The sequence below is a fragment of the Macaca fascicularis genome, chromosome 4, assembly GCF_037993035.2.
Source record: "Macaca fascicularis isolate 582-1 chromosome 4, T2T-MFA8v1.1".
NCBI lineage: Eukaryota > Metazoa > Chordata > Mammalia > Primates > Cercopithecidae > Macaca > Macaca fascicularis.
The window spans coordinates 109,970,997-109,987,013 of NC_088378.1; the positions used below are offsets into that span (position 1 = coordinate 109,970,997).

The 16,017-nt window shown below is 34.1% G+C and overlaps 1 protein-coding gene across 1 annotated transcript in view; it reads left to right on the plus strand.

The window, feature by feature from the left end:
• The first annotated feature begins 925 nt into the window (after positions 1 to 925).
• Positions 926 to 16,017, plus strand: part of LOC135970466 (protein eyes shut homolog) — a 118,896-nt gene continuing 103,804 nt past the window's right edge. The window contains exons 1-3 of the mRNA XM_065543108.1: positions 926 to 1,654; positions 11,759 to 11,855; positions 12,040 to 12,147. Of these exons, the coding sequence (XP_065399180.1) occupies positions 1,468 to 1,654; positions 11,759 to 11,855; positions 12,040 to 12,147 (392 nt within the window). The 5' untranslated portion in view covers positions 926 to 1,467. The remainder of the gene's footprint in view (positions 1,655 to 11,758; positions 11,856 to 12,039; positions 12,148 to 16,017) is intronic.

Below are 16,017 nucleotides of genomic sequence, written 5' to 3' on the forward strand. Positions count from 1 at the left end.
CTTTCCATTTCCCTCAAATGGACACTGTTTGTGTAAACACCTTTCCCCCTCCTGCCTGCTAGGATTTTTCTCTTCAGAGGAGGACTAGCCTAGTTTCAAGGATGATGACTGGCCAAAGTGGTATTTGAAGATAATGACAGATACTGAATGGAGGACTAGACTGAGCTAGAAGCCTGTGATATACAGATAACTTTCAAATGCTTTATTTTTCATTTGTTTGCTTTCCCTTCAATTATCCCAAATTATTCAAATATTAATACAAATTTAGTTCAGCCCACGGAAAGCATTATGGAGATTTCTCAAAGAACTAAAAATAGAGCTATCATTTGACCCAAAAATTCCACTACTGAGCATCCACCCAAATAAAAAGAAGTCATTCTACCAAAAAGACAACTTCACTCATATGTTTATCATAGTGCTATACACAAGAGCAAAATCATGGAACCAACCTAGCTGTCTATCAATGGTGGACTGGATAAAGACAATGAGATACATATACATTGTGGAATCCTACAAAACCATAAAAAGAATTAAATCATTTCATTTGCAGCAATATGGTTGCAGCTAGAGGCTATTATCCTCAGTGAATTAATACAGAAACAGAAAATATAATACCATATTTTCTCACTTGCAAATGGAAGGTAAACAGTGGGTACACATGGATATAAAGATGGAAACAATAGAGGCTGAGAACTCCAAAAGTGAGCAGGGAAGGAGAAAGGTAAGGGTTGAAAATCTACCTATTGGGTTCTGTGTTCACTATGTGGGCAATGGGTTCAACAAAAGCCCAAACTACAGCATTATGCAATATATCTGTGTTACAAACCTGCCCATGTAAGCCCTGAATCTAAAATTTTTGAAAAGAAAATTTTAAACATGCATTTCAAATGATTCAACAAATACAAAGCCAAAAACAGATGCTTAACATAAAGTAACACCTGTTATATACTCTGGTGATGGCAAGAATTTCACATATTGCTAAGGACACTGAATTAAATAGCACTTAAGGCTTATAAATAGTGATCTCATCTGTAAAACTTATTTCATAAATAAATTTTCATAAAACTTATTTCATAAATAATTCATAGGAAAATTTTGCTCAATTGGTAATTTAGCTCAATAATTGTTCTCTGACGTGTCTCAGAGGCCTATGGTAGAAATTTGCTAATGCTTTAAAAATCTTATTTCAGCCAATGTGGTAAGTTTTATGGTAATATATATTATATTGTCACAGGAAATTAGGCAAAAATATTTTAAAGCTATGTATTATTTATTAGTCCTGTTATAAATTTAAAAGCACCACATACTATTAGTTCAAGGGAGTAATTAAAAATACAAAAAATAAACTTGAAAAACGAGTTCACACTTCTTAAAATTTTAATATTTTATTTCAGGTGTGAGTGTACGTCTGGATGGACTGGGCAGAACTGTAGTGAAGAAATAAATGAATGTGACTCTGATCCATGCATGAATGGAGGTCTTTGTCATGAATCTACCATCCCTGGACAATTTGTATGTCTGTGCCCACCCCTTTATACTGGACAGTTTTGCCACCAACGCTATAACCCTTGTGACCTACTTAATAACCCTTGCAGAAACAACTCAACATGCTTAGCTTTGGTAGATGGAAATCAGCATTGTATTTGTAGAGAAGGTAAGAGCTGATATGGATTTTAATGGTTTTAAATAATTACTTAATTAATTTGTGTATTTATTGTGCCTATGGGTTGATGGCCTCTTCAAATGGGTTAGAAAAACCCTATGCACATTGTGGGTAGAGGAGTATCTAACTTCAAATCCTGTTATAAAAATATAATAGAGAAATACACCAAAGGAGTTAATGTAAGAATTCACTATTGGGAAAAGGGAAAAGAGTAAAGCTTTATAGCTTTTTGGCCTTTTTTTTTTTTCTTTCAGAAGCTGTCTCTCCTTTAATAACAGTTTCTCTTTTCTGAACAATCCTGTTCATGCAGTGTTCATGACAATAGCAGTTAGTTAGAGATGGGCATAGGTATAATTGAAAGTAATGAAATGTCTTAGTTTACATTTTATTCTGGAGCTATCAAAATATTACTTCTTTCTACTTAGACTGTTTAGTTATAATCACATAACTTTGGTGGCTGCTTAGTCTCATAAGAGAAATCCTATGCAAGAAAGAATGAACAGTTCAAATAATACTGTTGGAGCTCCTGGATCCAACCATATCTAAAGCCAGGATATTTCTGGCTATCTGGGTCATATCAGCCAATAACTCTGCTTATATCATTAAACTTTCTTGATTGGGGTTTCTTCATGTGCAAGTGAAGAAAGTCTCATTGATGCACAGTGGTTTAGGTACATGTTCACTGTTCATGTGTTGATGGTTACTCACAAGCAATTATGATTTTCAATGGAAATGCTTCTGCTCCAAAACACATGGCCAGTTTTCAGAATAACTAGATGTGTCATAAGCATAATATAAAAAACTCATTGTGTTTGGAGGTCCACAACTGCAAGTTATTTTCTAATATTCACCTGTGGTTTCATGTTTTCCTTCCTCTCACTGGCCCTTAAGGGAGTCTCTTAATGATAAGGATATTACTTATTTACTCTTCTGTTCAAAAAAGCCAGCTTAGATGACTTTAGTTAAATAGGTATCTAATTCAAAGCTATTTCCATTTGTTTTTGCAAATCCTCTAAAATTTTCTTAAGATATTAATCTTTTTAAAGGATTTTGAGGCAAGTCCTTGAACCTGTATACATGACAGAAACTTCTGGGTGTTCTGAAAGATTAAAACTAAAAGCTAGAAAACCATCAACAATTGATTTTGCAAAAATGGCATGGGTTTTACAGACCATGTGAAAGAATGTTTGCAAGAATGAGACAGGTGAAACAAGATAGAGAAGAAAAAATACAAGGGGAGCATTTGATGCCCAAATTTAGTAATTATGAAGAACATAATTCCAACAAGTAAATAGTTTTCCTTTTAGCAAACTTTGAGAGTGAAACTTGTTGAAAATTATTCAATATCAGTGAGGTGAATTTATTTAGTAGAACAATTCTACTAAACATTCTACTACATAGAATTTTTTTTACTTAATAACATTATTATTTCTGAGAATGTAAGTAGCTAAGTAAAATAGAAAAAAAATCTCAACATAAATATTAGATAGATATTTATTGAGAAGGCCATAGTATATTTATTCACTTTAGGTAAACCTCCTTTGTTTCTATCAGATATAATTTTCTACAAAGTGGGCATTGTTTTCAAACCTTAGTATTTTAAAAATTCATTTGCTATTTATAAGTGCATTTAATAAATTTATAAAATATAGTGATATTTCTTTCCTGCTATGGGGTCAGGGAAAGAAAGTTTAGAAACATTATAAAACCTTCTAGTCATATATTGAACTAGTAATGATATCTGCTGTCCCCTTGAACATTAACAAAGATGTCATGGGTAGAATTTAGATTTCACTATTATTAAATAAAGGAAATCTTATTTCCCCTTAGTATTTTATTATTGTACTTAAGTCAAATCAGAGCTTTGGCTAGAGTGGCAGGTGGACACAGTGAATTATTTGTTTATTCCTTTGTGATTGCGATTCAGTACAAAGAGATACTTGAAGTGCACATCATTTTTTTTTTTTTTAACGAATTTACATCTATGTTTTTCTAAACCTAATTGTGGAGTATGTTTCTGTAAATCAGATCTGACTACTGTAATAATGTGTCTTTAGCAGTTTTAAGTTCTGTAGCAGATAAAAAATTAAAGGTTGTAACATTGCTTTTAAAAACTACTTCAGAAAATTCAAAAGAAGTTGACTGCAACATTTTAGAAGCTTTGACTGAGTTACTTTAACAGCTTTATTTAAGATAGGTTCTATGTCAAAGCCAGCATATTGTTTTTAAAAGAAAATATTTTATCAAATTTAATTCTCACAAGTATCAACATTTAGAACTACAAAGAATTCCAATACTTAACATCTACAGATATGATTTGGAAGCTCCACTGGATCTCTTTGTAAGTTGTTGGTGTTTGTCAATTGACTAAAATAGGACATCAGAGTAGAAATTTAAGACTTTAGGCTAAGGATTCAGCATATGTATTTCTGAATTTGTTTTCACAGTTTTTAGCCAGTCTATAGGGTCTCTCACTAGATAAATGTGAGTATAGATAAAATTTCAGCCAGAGTAACAATGCGACTATATGTTAGACAACTATATTAGAAATGACATTCAAATTCACTCTGAAGGACCAGCAAGTAGAATAACTGATACTTTTGGGTTTATGTCAAACTGTTTGCTTAGCAGGTAAACTATTTTGGTTAATGTGATTGAAATGTATAGTAAAAATGATCTAATCCTTTTTGCAAAGTAAGCTACTTAAAAAATTATCAGTATAGTTAAGCACCGGAACTATTGTGATCCTGCTTTGTGAGATAAAGGGCAATGCTTCTGTCTTCTGACTAGAATTGAGGTGATTATTTGGGTCTCTATGAATAGTGAACATTTTCTACAAGTAAATGAGGGGGCAAAAGAGCATGTGACACTAATAATTCAATATGTTTATTTTATATAAAATCTTATTCGTTTGGCACAATGTAAGAAAAAACATTCCTTTAATAAATAGAAAAACAACACATAGAAAGGCACATTTTATAAGATTTCTATAAACAAATGGGTTTTATTTTTGACACCTCAATAGTGTTAGCTTTGATTATTTAGTATGTAATGAATTTACACACCTAGAAATTTATTGTAACCAACTTTTTCTGCCTTTATAAACTGTACTCTGTACACAAATACATGTCTGTCTTGTAACTGCATGTTGGTAGTGTTCCAGAAATTTTAAAAATATTATTAACTGATTCAACAAACATATTGATTTCCTATGATGTGTCAAGTCTTGAGATAGGTTCTGGAAAAATTAAACATGGTGAAGATATGCCCTCAAGGAATTTAAAGTTTAAAGGAGAGACACACCAGTTAATTAATCATTAAAGTACAATGCTGTAAAAGCTTTTGATAGTGACAGGAGGCAGCCAAATGCCTAGACAGATAAGGATAGGTACTTGGTGAAACATCACCTCCAAGCCAATGACAGTTTAAAGCCTGAAAGCCAAGCTATAAGTTAAATCCTCAGACCAGATTGAGAACTTGTCTTCCTGTTTGGCAGTGCTTTCCTCTGATTGATCCCCACCCTTCACCTATTTTACATACACCTACCCTTTCCTAATTGGTTTTCCACACTTTTGTACCCACCTTCGAGTCTTGTCTTCATTTTAACTTTTGCATACTCACAAACCAATCAGCGCACACTCCCCATCCTGTGTCTATAAAAACCCCAGACTCAGTCAGTAGAAGACGAGATGGCCTGACTTTGGGGAAGAGACAGCCTGCCTTCAGGTTGTACAGGAAGACAACCTGTCCTACTTATACCCTCTCAAGCTCCCCTCTCCTCTGAGACCTGTTTTCATCACTCAATAAAATTATCCACCTTCATCACCCTTCAGTCATCTGCATGACCTCATTCTTCTTGGACACCAGACAAGAGCTTGGGACCCTCTGAGTATGGGTACCCAGAAAGGCTGTCCAGCCAGCCCTTTGCCCTCCCTCGCAGAGGGCAGCCAACCATATGACGAGGCAAGGGGCCAGCTGAGCTGCTAACACACTGCTGTCCGTGAATGGTGGAACTAAAGGAGCACTGTAATGTCCCCTCTGGGGCTTCAATGTCACATACATACTCAACTGGGTGCCACCGTGTTCCCCACAAGGCAACACACCTGGTCTGGCTGGGGGGGCTGTGTGGAGCTTTCTCCTGTTTCGGCATGTGGAGTGGCCAGAGAGGTCCTGCACTCACTGGCTCACATGCTCCCTCCCCCAAAGGCTTGAGCATAGTGGACCGAGTAGATGGGGCACCCCTCCCACAAGTCTGGCAAATGGGCTGAGAAAAATCCTGCATCACTTCCACATTTATGCCAGAAATATGTACAAGGGATGACAAGTTGTGGATACATAACATTGCTTTCTCATTTCTATTGACAACTTTTAGTTATGTTCTGCATGATTTATAAGAAGGTCTCCAGCATATGAAGCCTCAGTTGCCCACAACAATTATGTGCTCATTAAACCACTCCCTTCCCTGCTTTATCTTCCACTCCCTTGCAATAATTCCTGGGATCTGGGATGACCTCTCAAATAAACTTCTTGTGAGAAAATCATTGTCTCAGACTTTTTTTGTTTGTTTGTTTGTTTGTTTTAAGAACTCAAGCTAAGACACATAGTAAATTCCATCCTCTGGTAACTATGGTTTACCTAAGTCTGGGCATGCATGTGACTGGAATATTGGCGTTCAGACCCTTTCTTTGGAATTGATGCTGAGAGAAGAGGCCTTCTCTTTCTGCCAGATGTTTTCAATTGGTACAGTCAACGACCATGTTCTCTTCATGTGGAGATGATCTGCATATAGTAGGATAGAAGTGTTTGGGAAAGAAGGAATCCTGGAGGAACTTACAGTTCTTACTTCAATTTTGTGAACTGCCTGATACCCCTCTCAGCCGGGTTACCAATAAATCTCACTTCTTAACTAAGTTCATGTTTTTGTTTATATTGTTTATGGCCAGTAGAGTAATGGCTACGACATAGCGTGAAGGCAAAGAGTTAATTTGAGTGGGAAAGGTTGAATAAACTGGTCTCAATTTCAAGCTGGTAGAAATAAAATATAAATTTTATCACTTGAGCGCCAGGCACAACAATTCACACTTGTAATCCCAGCACTTTGGGAGACTAAGGCAGGAGGATTACTTGAGGCCAAGAGCTCCAGACCAGCTTGGTCAACGTATCTATCTCTACAAATTATTTTTTAAAAACTTGCAGTGCATGGTGGTTCATGTCTGCAGTCCTAACTGCTCAGAACTGTAAAGCAGAAGGGATCATTAGAGCCCAGGAGTTTAAGGTTATAGTGAGAACTTCATCTTGGGCAACAGAGCAGGACTTTGTCTCTAATAAAATAATAATAATAATAATAAAACCAACAAAACCACATGAAGATTAAGAAGATAAAGAGGACTTCAGATGAAATGCATGAGAATGTGTGTGTTTGTAGCATACAGTAGAATTATTATGTTAGCATGTGTGTGTCTAGCCTAGAAATATGTCAAGAGTTAAATAATTTCTTCTAATGGTCTTTTTATGAATGGTTTTTTTTTGTTTCTTCTTGAATTACTCTATTTCTCCGTTTATAGGCAAAAAATTACCCTATCAAATGCTTCTTAATTTAATCTAAAGAGCTTAGTTTCTAAAACAGCCACTTTGTATGTCTTCAAGGTGAAAGAAGCAGACGTTTCTTTAAATGACAGGATTAAAATGTGGCAAAGATACCTTGCAAGGAGCTGTAGTGAAAGCAGAATCAGATCATTTACATGTGCTATTGATTTACAATTGTGATCCTAAGCTTGATGGAATTGTAGTATCAGGGGAGACAAGTAGTTGCATTTAAATGTGTCTATTACTCCAGTATATATACTATCATTATGTTAATTCTACATTACCTAAGGTATACAAGTACAAATACCAAATAAATGTGTCATTTGACAAAATAGTTTGTATAAATTAGAAATTACTCCTGTTGACAATTAAAAACAGGTACCCATGTTGTAGCACATACCTATTAAGGTTAATAGCTGTATAAATTTGAATTTAGAAAATTCCTTAAAGAAAATACATACATAATTAAACAAAACATGTTAAATATTTATTACATTCTAAAATATTAGCTTTTCTTTTTTTAAGTTCACTTTAAAAATAGGTGTTAAAAAGTCTTATTAGGGACTATTGGAAATATTAGTTCTATATATTCATATTTCATAGTTTTTAAAGTTAAATTTGAAGAATTACTTATATTGGTTAATTATTTTAGAAAATGTTAATATTTGAATACAAATATTTTTCAATAAAATAATATTTTTAAAAAATCTGACTTGCTAAGAGAAACTTCTGAAGCATTTTTTGTTTTCTTTTTATCAAGTTTTTAAATCCAGAGAAATTAGATTATTTAATTAAGAATAAATAGAAATAAGACATTTAATACTTTTGAAAGAAAAACATTTTTAAGTGAGCTTTTATTTTAAAATATATTATTTTTAACTACCTTGTTTGAATTCATGCTATGATATACACTAGTTTTTTCCCTATTTACATTCATTTCAAATTACTCCAATTAATACCAGTTCTGAAGTGGAGATTGTTAAAATATAGTCCTGAACAATAAAATGTTATGTAAAATGGGTTTTTTAATGAAAATTTCATTATTGTACTCTGTTCCAAGCATTACCTTCTAGAGCACAAACTGCAAAAAGGCTGAATTTGTTAGAAAGGAAAAATATTAATTAATTTTAAAAATTAATACCTATAATCCAGATTGATTTAGATCTTACATTTCTGCAGTAGGCTTTAAAATTTAATTTTGTATATTTTCGAAGAATAAGTGCAGAAGTATAAAAATATCATTCACTAACCATTCATGTGTATTTGTTATCATACACAGATGAGACAGTGTAAGAAAAGGATCAAGGCAGTATCCATTTGAGAATGCTTCACTTTTAATGCATGTGAAGATCCTCACTGCAGTTAACAAAGTAGGGTCAACCGAATAGTTCTGAGTAGGAATAAAGAACAAGGGGACAACATAAAATTAGTAATACTAAACTTTCTTTTTGGATAGTTTCTTACCTGTAACTTCATATATTCAAAACAAGAACCTTTCATAGAAATGAATTGTAACTTCTAACACCAAGGATTATAGAATATGTAGTTTGGGATTAAGTATACAGTCATGTATTGCTTAAAAAAGGGGATATATCCTGAGAAATGTATCACTAGGCAATTTTGTTGTGTGAACACCATAGAGTGTCCTGACACAAACCTAGATGAGATACCCTACGCATTTACAGGTCCATTATAATCTTTAAAGATCCTTGTCGCTAAACATGTGGTCTGTCATTGACCAAAATGTTGTTATGCAGCACGTGACTGTATGCACACTTCACTCTTAAAATCCCTAAAACATAAGCTCTCTCAGCAAAGCTTTGCTTTATTTTGAATGCAATCCACATATACTTTATTTTTTCTCCCAGTGTCTACTGCATTTCCGCAATCTCATTTCCTCAACCCATTGACATATGTTGCCAGTTGGTAACAAAACTCCATCTCAGAAATGTCAAACTTAATGAATACGACAAAATCACGGGAAACAAGGTTATCCTGTGAGCTACCCAAGGTCCTGGGCCTTGAGTGTTATAATTCATCAGCACAGCTGAAATCATGGAGGCTCACTCACACTTCTTTATAGCCAGTCAGTGCCCCTGAGTTCCACTGCCTCAAAAGAACATTTCTAAGAATCACTTTAGTGTCAAAATGCCCTGCCTCCCAGAGAAAACTAACCAGGCTTAAAGTAGGAATGGTGAAATGCACTCAACTTTTTAATTTTTTTTTTTTTTTTTTTTTTTTTTTTTTTTTGAGACGGAGTCTCGCTCTGTCGCCCAGGCTGGAGTGCAGTGGCGCAATCTCGGCTCACTGCAAGCTCCGCCTCCCGGGTTCACGCCATTCTCTGGCCTCAGCCTCCCGAGTAGCTGGGACTACAGGCGCCCGCCACTGCACCCGGCTAATTTTTTCTATTTTTAGTAGAGACGGGGTTTCACCATGGTCTCGATCTCCTGACCTTGTGATCCGCCCGCCTCGGCCTTCCAAAGTGCTGGGATTACAGGCGTGAGCCACCGCGCCCGGCCAACTTTTTAAATTTTTAACTTGTGAAAAATCTAACCTCAATCAAATACTTAAAGAATTAAACATCTTGCATGTTGGAACAATTACAACTTGCTCACCTAAAGTGAGGAGAGCCGTATTAACTTGGAAGTAATTCATTTTAACTTTGTTTCTAATGCTGAGGATACAACATCTAGTGTATGAACGAACTACAAAAGTGTAACTTCAGAGATTCATTTGTAGGCTCTGAGAATTGAGTAAGAAAAATACAGCATATTAAAAATATTGTTTGTCATGAAGACTACCTGGGCTGCTAGCCACATAAGTACTGTAGCTTACTTAACAATTAGTGTTTCATAATGTGTGATCATTCCATCTTTTAAATGTTTACCTATCATTGTTATTATGTTTTAAATAAATTTCTTTTAGCTATCATGTAGTTTCTTCTGTTATTTAGTCTGCCTCTACCTTCAAATTGGAGATTTTAAAAATCATATTTAATATAATTTTTGATATGTGTGGCTATAAATACACCATCTAGCTATTTGTTTTTTGTTATATCTGTACTTTGTTTAATTTTCTTTTTTGTTTTCTTTTGGATTATGTAACTTTTAGTTTTCCATATTATATCCTACCAAAGAGGCAGCCAGATTTCATAAGGTGTAACACCAAGCTCCCTGTTAAATTGCAACGGGAGGCAAGTTTGGAGTTTGATCCAATGGTAGACACCACAGAGAATGGCATTGACTGTGGCATGGTATGATATGAAAAGATGAAGTAGGTCAGAAATTCCATGTTCTATCATGAGAATCTGAGTGACGAAATACCGAGGGAATTTTTTATTGAACAGTTGGTGCTGAAGCTGAAATATCATAATATAGACAGAGACCAAGAAAACTGTGCTATATCATTTGCATGGCAACATTACAAGTGATTTGAAACTGAACATGTTGAGATATTTGTGATAGAAAGAGAAGAAAAAGTGATATGAGAAGGATAAAGGACAGGTACTATGAAAGGAAGACAGCCATTCCTGGATAGCTAGACTATGCTTCCCTTTAAATGCTTCTTAGTTCCAATTCCAGTCTATGTGTATGCCAACAATGAATACAGTTTCCTTAAAATAACTTGAATGACACTTTGTTCCTCAAACTAAATTAGCCTGATTGCATATTGACATTTAGAATATTGTATGATGTGGCTGAACTTATTTAGTGCTTAGTAATATCACCGAAAAAGCAAAATAAAGGGAAATCTTGTTTCTTACATGTTTGAATTAGTACAGAAACAATATGAACAAGAAAAAATAGTTTTAAGCATATACTTTATTATACTTAGTCAATATATAACCATAGAATTGTTTAACTGTTTATTATAAATATTAATATATTTCATTGTATTGTAAAAAGTGATTACATGCAGGTTTTTTTCTGACACAAATGAGTTGAAATAATTACAACTGCCTCTTTTATCAGCCTGTATAATTTTCTTTCACATTTTTTTAAAAATATAACTGGTGTGTGTTTAAATGGATGACTGATTATGTAGCTATGAATCAAAATAATTTGTTTTCTTTGAATCACTTGCATCTAAAAAGCAATTAAATAATTTGCCTCATCTGCTAACTGCCTTGAATAAATTTGATCATTGAAGCTCAATTTTACTTTAAGATTGGTCATCACATTAATTCATTTGCTTTCCGGATCATTTCAGTTCTTCTTGTTCAAACATTTAAATACTTTAAAACAACAGCAACATTAGCAACATCTCTACCTTCTCAGAGGATTTAGTAGAGTATTCCTCCCTAGAATCTTTCATTCAAACTGATTAATCTAGAAACTGGTATGTTTTTATGCACACATTATGTGAAATGGAGTTTTATGAGAAGCTTGAGATTATTTTCTTTTTTTTTTAACCTCCATTATGAATGTATTCTTTAGACTACCACTGATTCTGATTTTTTTACTCTATAACAAGGATTGCTCATCCATACTCATCTCATACTCTTTGCAGAATTTGAAGGTAAACACTGTGAAATTGATGTGAAAGAGTGCCTCTTCCTTTCCTGCCAGGATTATGGTGACTGTGAAGATATGGTCAACAATTTCAGGTACAGAAAACTAAAAAGTATCTAGATACATGTTTATGTGTCTAGATGTATATATAGGTATAGAACTTTAATTGGTGAATTAAGCAACATTTATACTTATTAAAAACTTGCCACACTACAATTAGTTGAAGCATTGATTTTATACATCTATACTAATGGAGTTACTAAATTTTTTGTTTAAAAGGTGTATTTGCAGACCTGGGTTTTCTGGATCTCTGTGTGAAATTGAAATTAATGAATGTTCCTCTGAACCTTGCAAAAATAATGGGACATGTGTGGATCTGACAAACAGGTGAGAAGCTACTTTTTATTAAATTAATTATTTGACATGTGTAATTCAGCAAATAATAAAGTGAGCACACATGTGCCCATTATATAACTAAGGCAGCAGATCACTACTGATACGTTTGTGCTTGTACCAGTACATCCTCATTTCTCCCATCCAATCACTTATGTCAAAAATCTCAAATTTTTATTTACCACTCTTGCTGTTAGTTTATAGTACTATTTGTATGTGTGCCTGAACAAAATGCTCTTTAGTTTCCATGTTAATAGAAGCAAAACAATATCGTGTATAGTCTCTGGAAATTGTTGTTGAACATATTTTGTCGTTCCTGTTGATGCATGAATCTGTTGCTCATTTTTAACTTTTATAGAATATTTCATATTAAATATATGCCAAAATTTATTTTTCTACTGATTATAGATATTTGGACTATTTGCTTCTTTTGTCTTACCTACAATGATATTAAAGTTTTCAAATATTTCTCTAAATACACAAGTACTAGTATATCCGAGGATACATACATAGAATTGTTGAACCATTGGGTAAACATGGTCACATTTGCTAAATCACATCTATATATTTTTTTCATTTCTTTTGAAAAATACAATTTTTGTACTCTTAGCAGGGAATAAATGTTTTTATTGGCATTTTCAGAATGTTCCATCTTAAGCTTTATGTAATGTTATATCTTATTGTAGTCTCCCTGCATTCTTATAATAATATGAAGTTTAACAATTTTATGTACATTTTGAGATGTTTAATTTGGCCTTTCTAGAAATGCCTAATTGTGGCATCTGCCTATATATGTATTTATTTACTTTAAGTTCTGGGATACACGGGCAGAATGTGCAGGTTTGTTACATAGGTATACATGTGCCATGGTGGTTTGCTGTAACCAACAACCCGTCAACTACATTAGGTATTTCTCCTAATGCTATCCCCTTGCCCCTCAACAGGACCCAGTGTGTGCTGTTCCCCTCCCTGTGTCCATATGTTCTCATTGTGCAACTCCCACTTATAAGTGAGAACATACAGTACTTGGTTTTCTGTTCTTGTGTTAGTTTGCTGAGAATGATGGTTTCCAGCTTCATCCATGTCCCTGCAAAGGACATTAACTCATTCTTTTTTTTATAGCTGCATAATATTTCATGGTGTATATGTGCCACATTTCCTTTTTTATCCAGTATGACATTGATGGGCATTTCGGTTCATTCCAAGTCTTTGCTATTGTGAATAGTGCTGCAATAAACATACATGTTCATGTGTCTGTGTAGTAGAATGATTTTTAATCCTTTGGGTATATACCCAGTAATTGATTGCTGGCTCAAATGGTATTTTTAGTTCTAAATCCTTGAGGAATCACCACACTGTCTTCCACAATGGTTGAACTAATTTACACTCCGACCAACAGTGTAAAAGCATTCCTATTTCTCCACATTTTCTCCAGCATCTCTCCAGCATCTGTTGTTTCCTGACTTTTTAATGATCACCATTCTAACTTGCATGAGATGGCATATCATTGTGGTTTTGATTTGCATTTCTCTAATGACTAGTGATGATGAACTTTTTTTCATGTTTGTTGGCTGCATAAATGTCTTCTTTTGAAAAGTGTCTGTTTATATCCTTCACCCACTTTTTGATGGGATTTTTTTTTCTTGTAAATTTGTTTAAGTTTCTTGTAGATTATGGATATTGGCCATTTCTCAGATGGATACATTGCAAAATTTTCTCCCATTCTGCAGGTTGTCTGTTCACTCTGATGATTTATATATATATTTATTTATTTATCTATTTATTATTTTATTTTATTTTATTTTTTTCTGTGCAGAAATTCTTTAGTTTAATTAGATCCCATTTGTCAATTTTGACTTTTGTTGCCATTGCTTTTGTTGTTTTAGTCATGAAGTCTTTGCCCATGCCTATGTCCTGAATGGTATTGCCTAGGTTTTCTTCTAGAGTTTTTATGATTTTAGGTCTTACATTTTAATCTTTAATCCATCTTGGGTTAATTTTTGTATAAGGTGTAAGGAAGGTGTCCATTTTCAGAGTTCTGCATATGGCTAGCCAGTTTTCCCAGCACCATTTATTACATAGGGAATCCTTTCCCCATGGCTTGTTTTTGTCAGGTTTGTCAAAGATCAGATGGTTGTAGATGTGTGACATTATTTCTGAGGCTTCTGTTCTGTTCCATTGATCTATATATCTGTTTTGGTACCAGTATCATGCTGTTTCGGTTACTGTAGCCTTGTAGTATAGTTTGAAGTCAGGTAGCATGTTGCCTCCAGCTTTTGCTTAGGATTGTCTGGGGTATACGGGCTCTTTTTTGGTTCCATATGAAATTTAAAGTATTTTTTTTTGTTTGTTTTTTGTTTTGTTTTGTTTTCCAATAATGGAAGAAAGTCAATGGTAGCTTGATTGGAATAGCATTGAATCCATAAATTACTCTGGGCAGTATGGCCATTTTCACCATATTGATTCTTCCTATCCATGAGCATGGAATTTTTTTTTTTCATTTTTCTGTGTTTCCTTTCTTATCTCCTTGAGCAGAAGTTTGTAGTTCCCCTTGAAGAGGTTCTTCACATCACTTGTAAGTTGTATTCCTAGATATTTTATTCTCTTTGTAGCAATTATGAATGAGAGTTTATTCATGATTTGGTTCTCTGTCTATTAATGTTTGTCTATTAATGTCTATTATAATAGCAATGTTTGTGATTTTTGCACTTTGATTTAGTATCCTGAGATTTTGCTAAAGTTGCTCATCAGCTTAAGGAGTTTTTGGGCTGAGACAATGGGGTTTTCTAAATATACAATCATGTCGTTTGCAAACAGAGATAACTTGGCTTTCTCTCTTCCTATTTGAATACCCTTTATTTCTTTCTCTTGCCTGATTTTGTTATTTACCCATTAGTCATTCAGGAGCAGGTTGTTCAGTTTCCATGTAGTTGTGCCGTTTTGAGTAAGTTTCTTAATCCTGAGTTCTAATTTGTTGCACTGTGGTCTGAGAGACTGTTTGTTATGATTTTTGTTCTTTTGCATTTGCTGAGGAATGTTTTACTTCCAATTATGTGGTCAATTTTAGAATAAGTGCTAGTGGTGCTGAGAAGAGTATATTTTCTGTTGATCTGGGGTTGAGAGTTCTGTAGATATCTATTAGGTCCACTTGGTCTAGAGCTGAGTTCAAGCCTTGAATGTCCTCGTTAATTTTCTGTCTCTTTGATCTGTCTAATATTGACAGTTAGGTGTTAAAGTCTCCCACTATCACTGTGTGGGAGTCTCTTTGTAAGTCTGTAAGTACTTGCTTTATGAATCTGGGTGCTCCTGTATTGGGTGCATATATATTTAGTATAGGTAGCTCTTGTTGTTACATTGATCCTTTTACCATTATGTAATGCCATCCTTTGTCTTTTTGATTTTTGTTGGTTAATGTCTGTTTTATCAGAGACTATGATTGCAACACCTGATTTTTGTTTTCTTTCCATTTGTTGGTAAATATTCAACCATCCCTTTATTTTGAGCTTATATGTATCTTTGCATATGAGATGCATCTCCTGAATACAGCAGCACACTGATGGTTCTTGACTCTTTATACAATTTGCCTGTCTGTGCTTTTCAATTGGGACATTTAGCCCATTTACATATAAGGTTAATTTTGTTATGTGTGATTTTGATCCTGTTATTATGATGTTAGCTGGTTATTTTGCCCATTAGTTAAGCAGTTTCTTCATAGTGTCGATGGTCTTTACATTTTGGGTTGTTTTTGCAGAGGCTGGTACCCTTTTTTCCTTTCCATATTTAGTGCTTCCTTCAGGAGCTCTTGTAAGGCAGGCCTGGTGGTGACAGAATCCCCCAGCATTTTCTTGACTGTAATGGATTTTA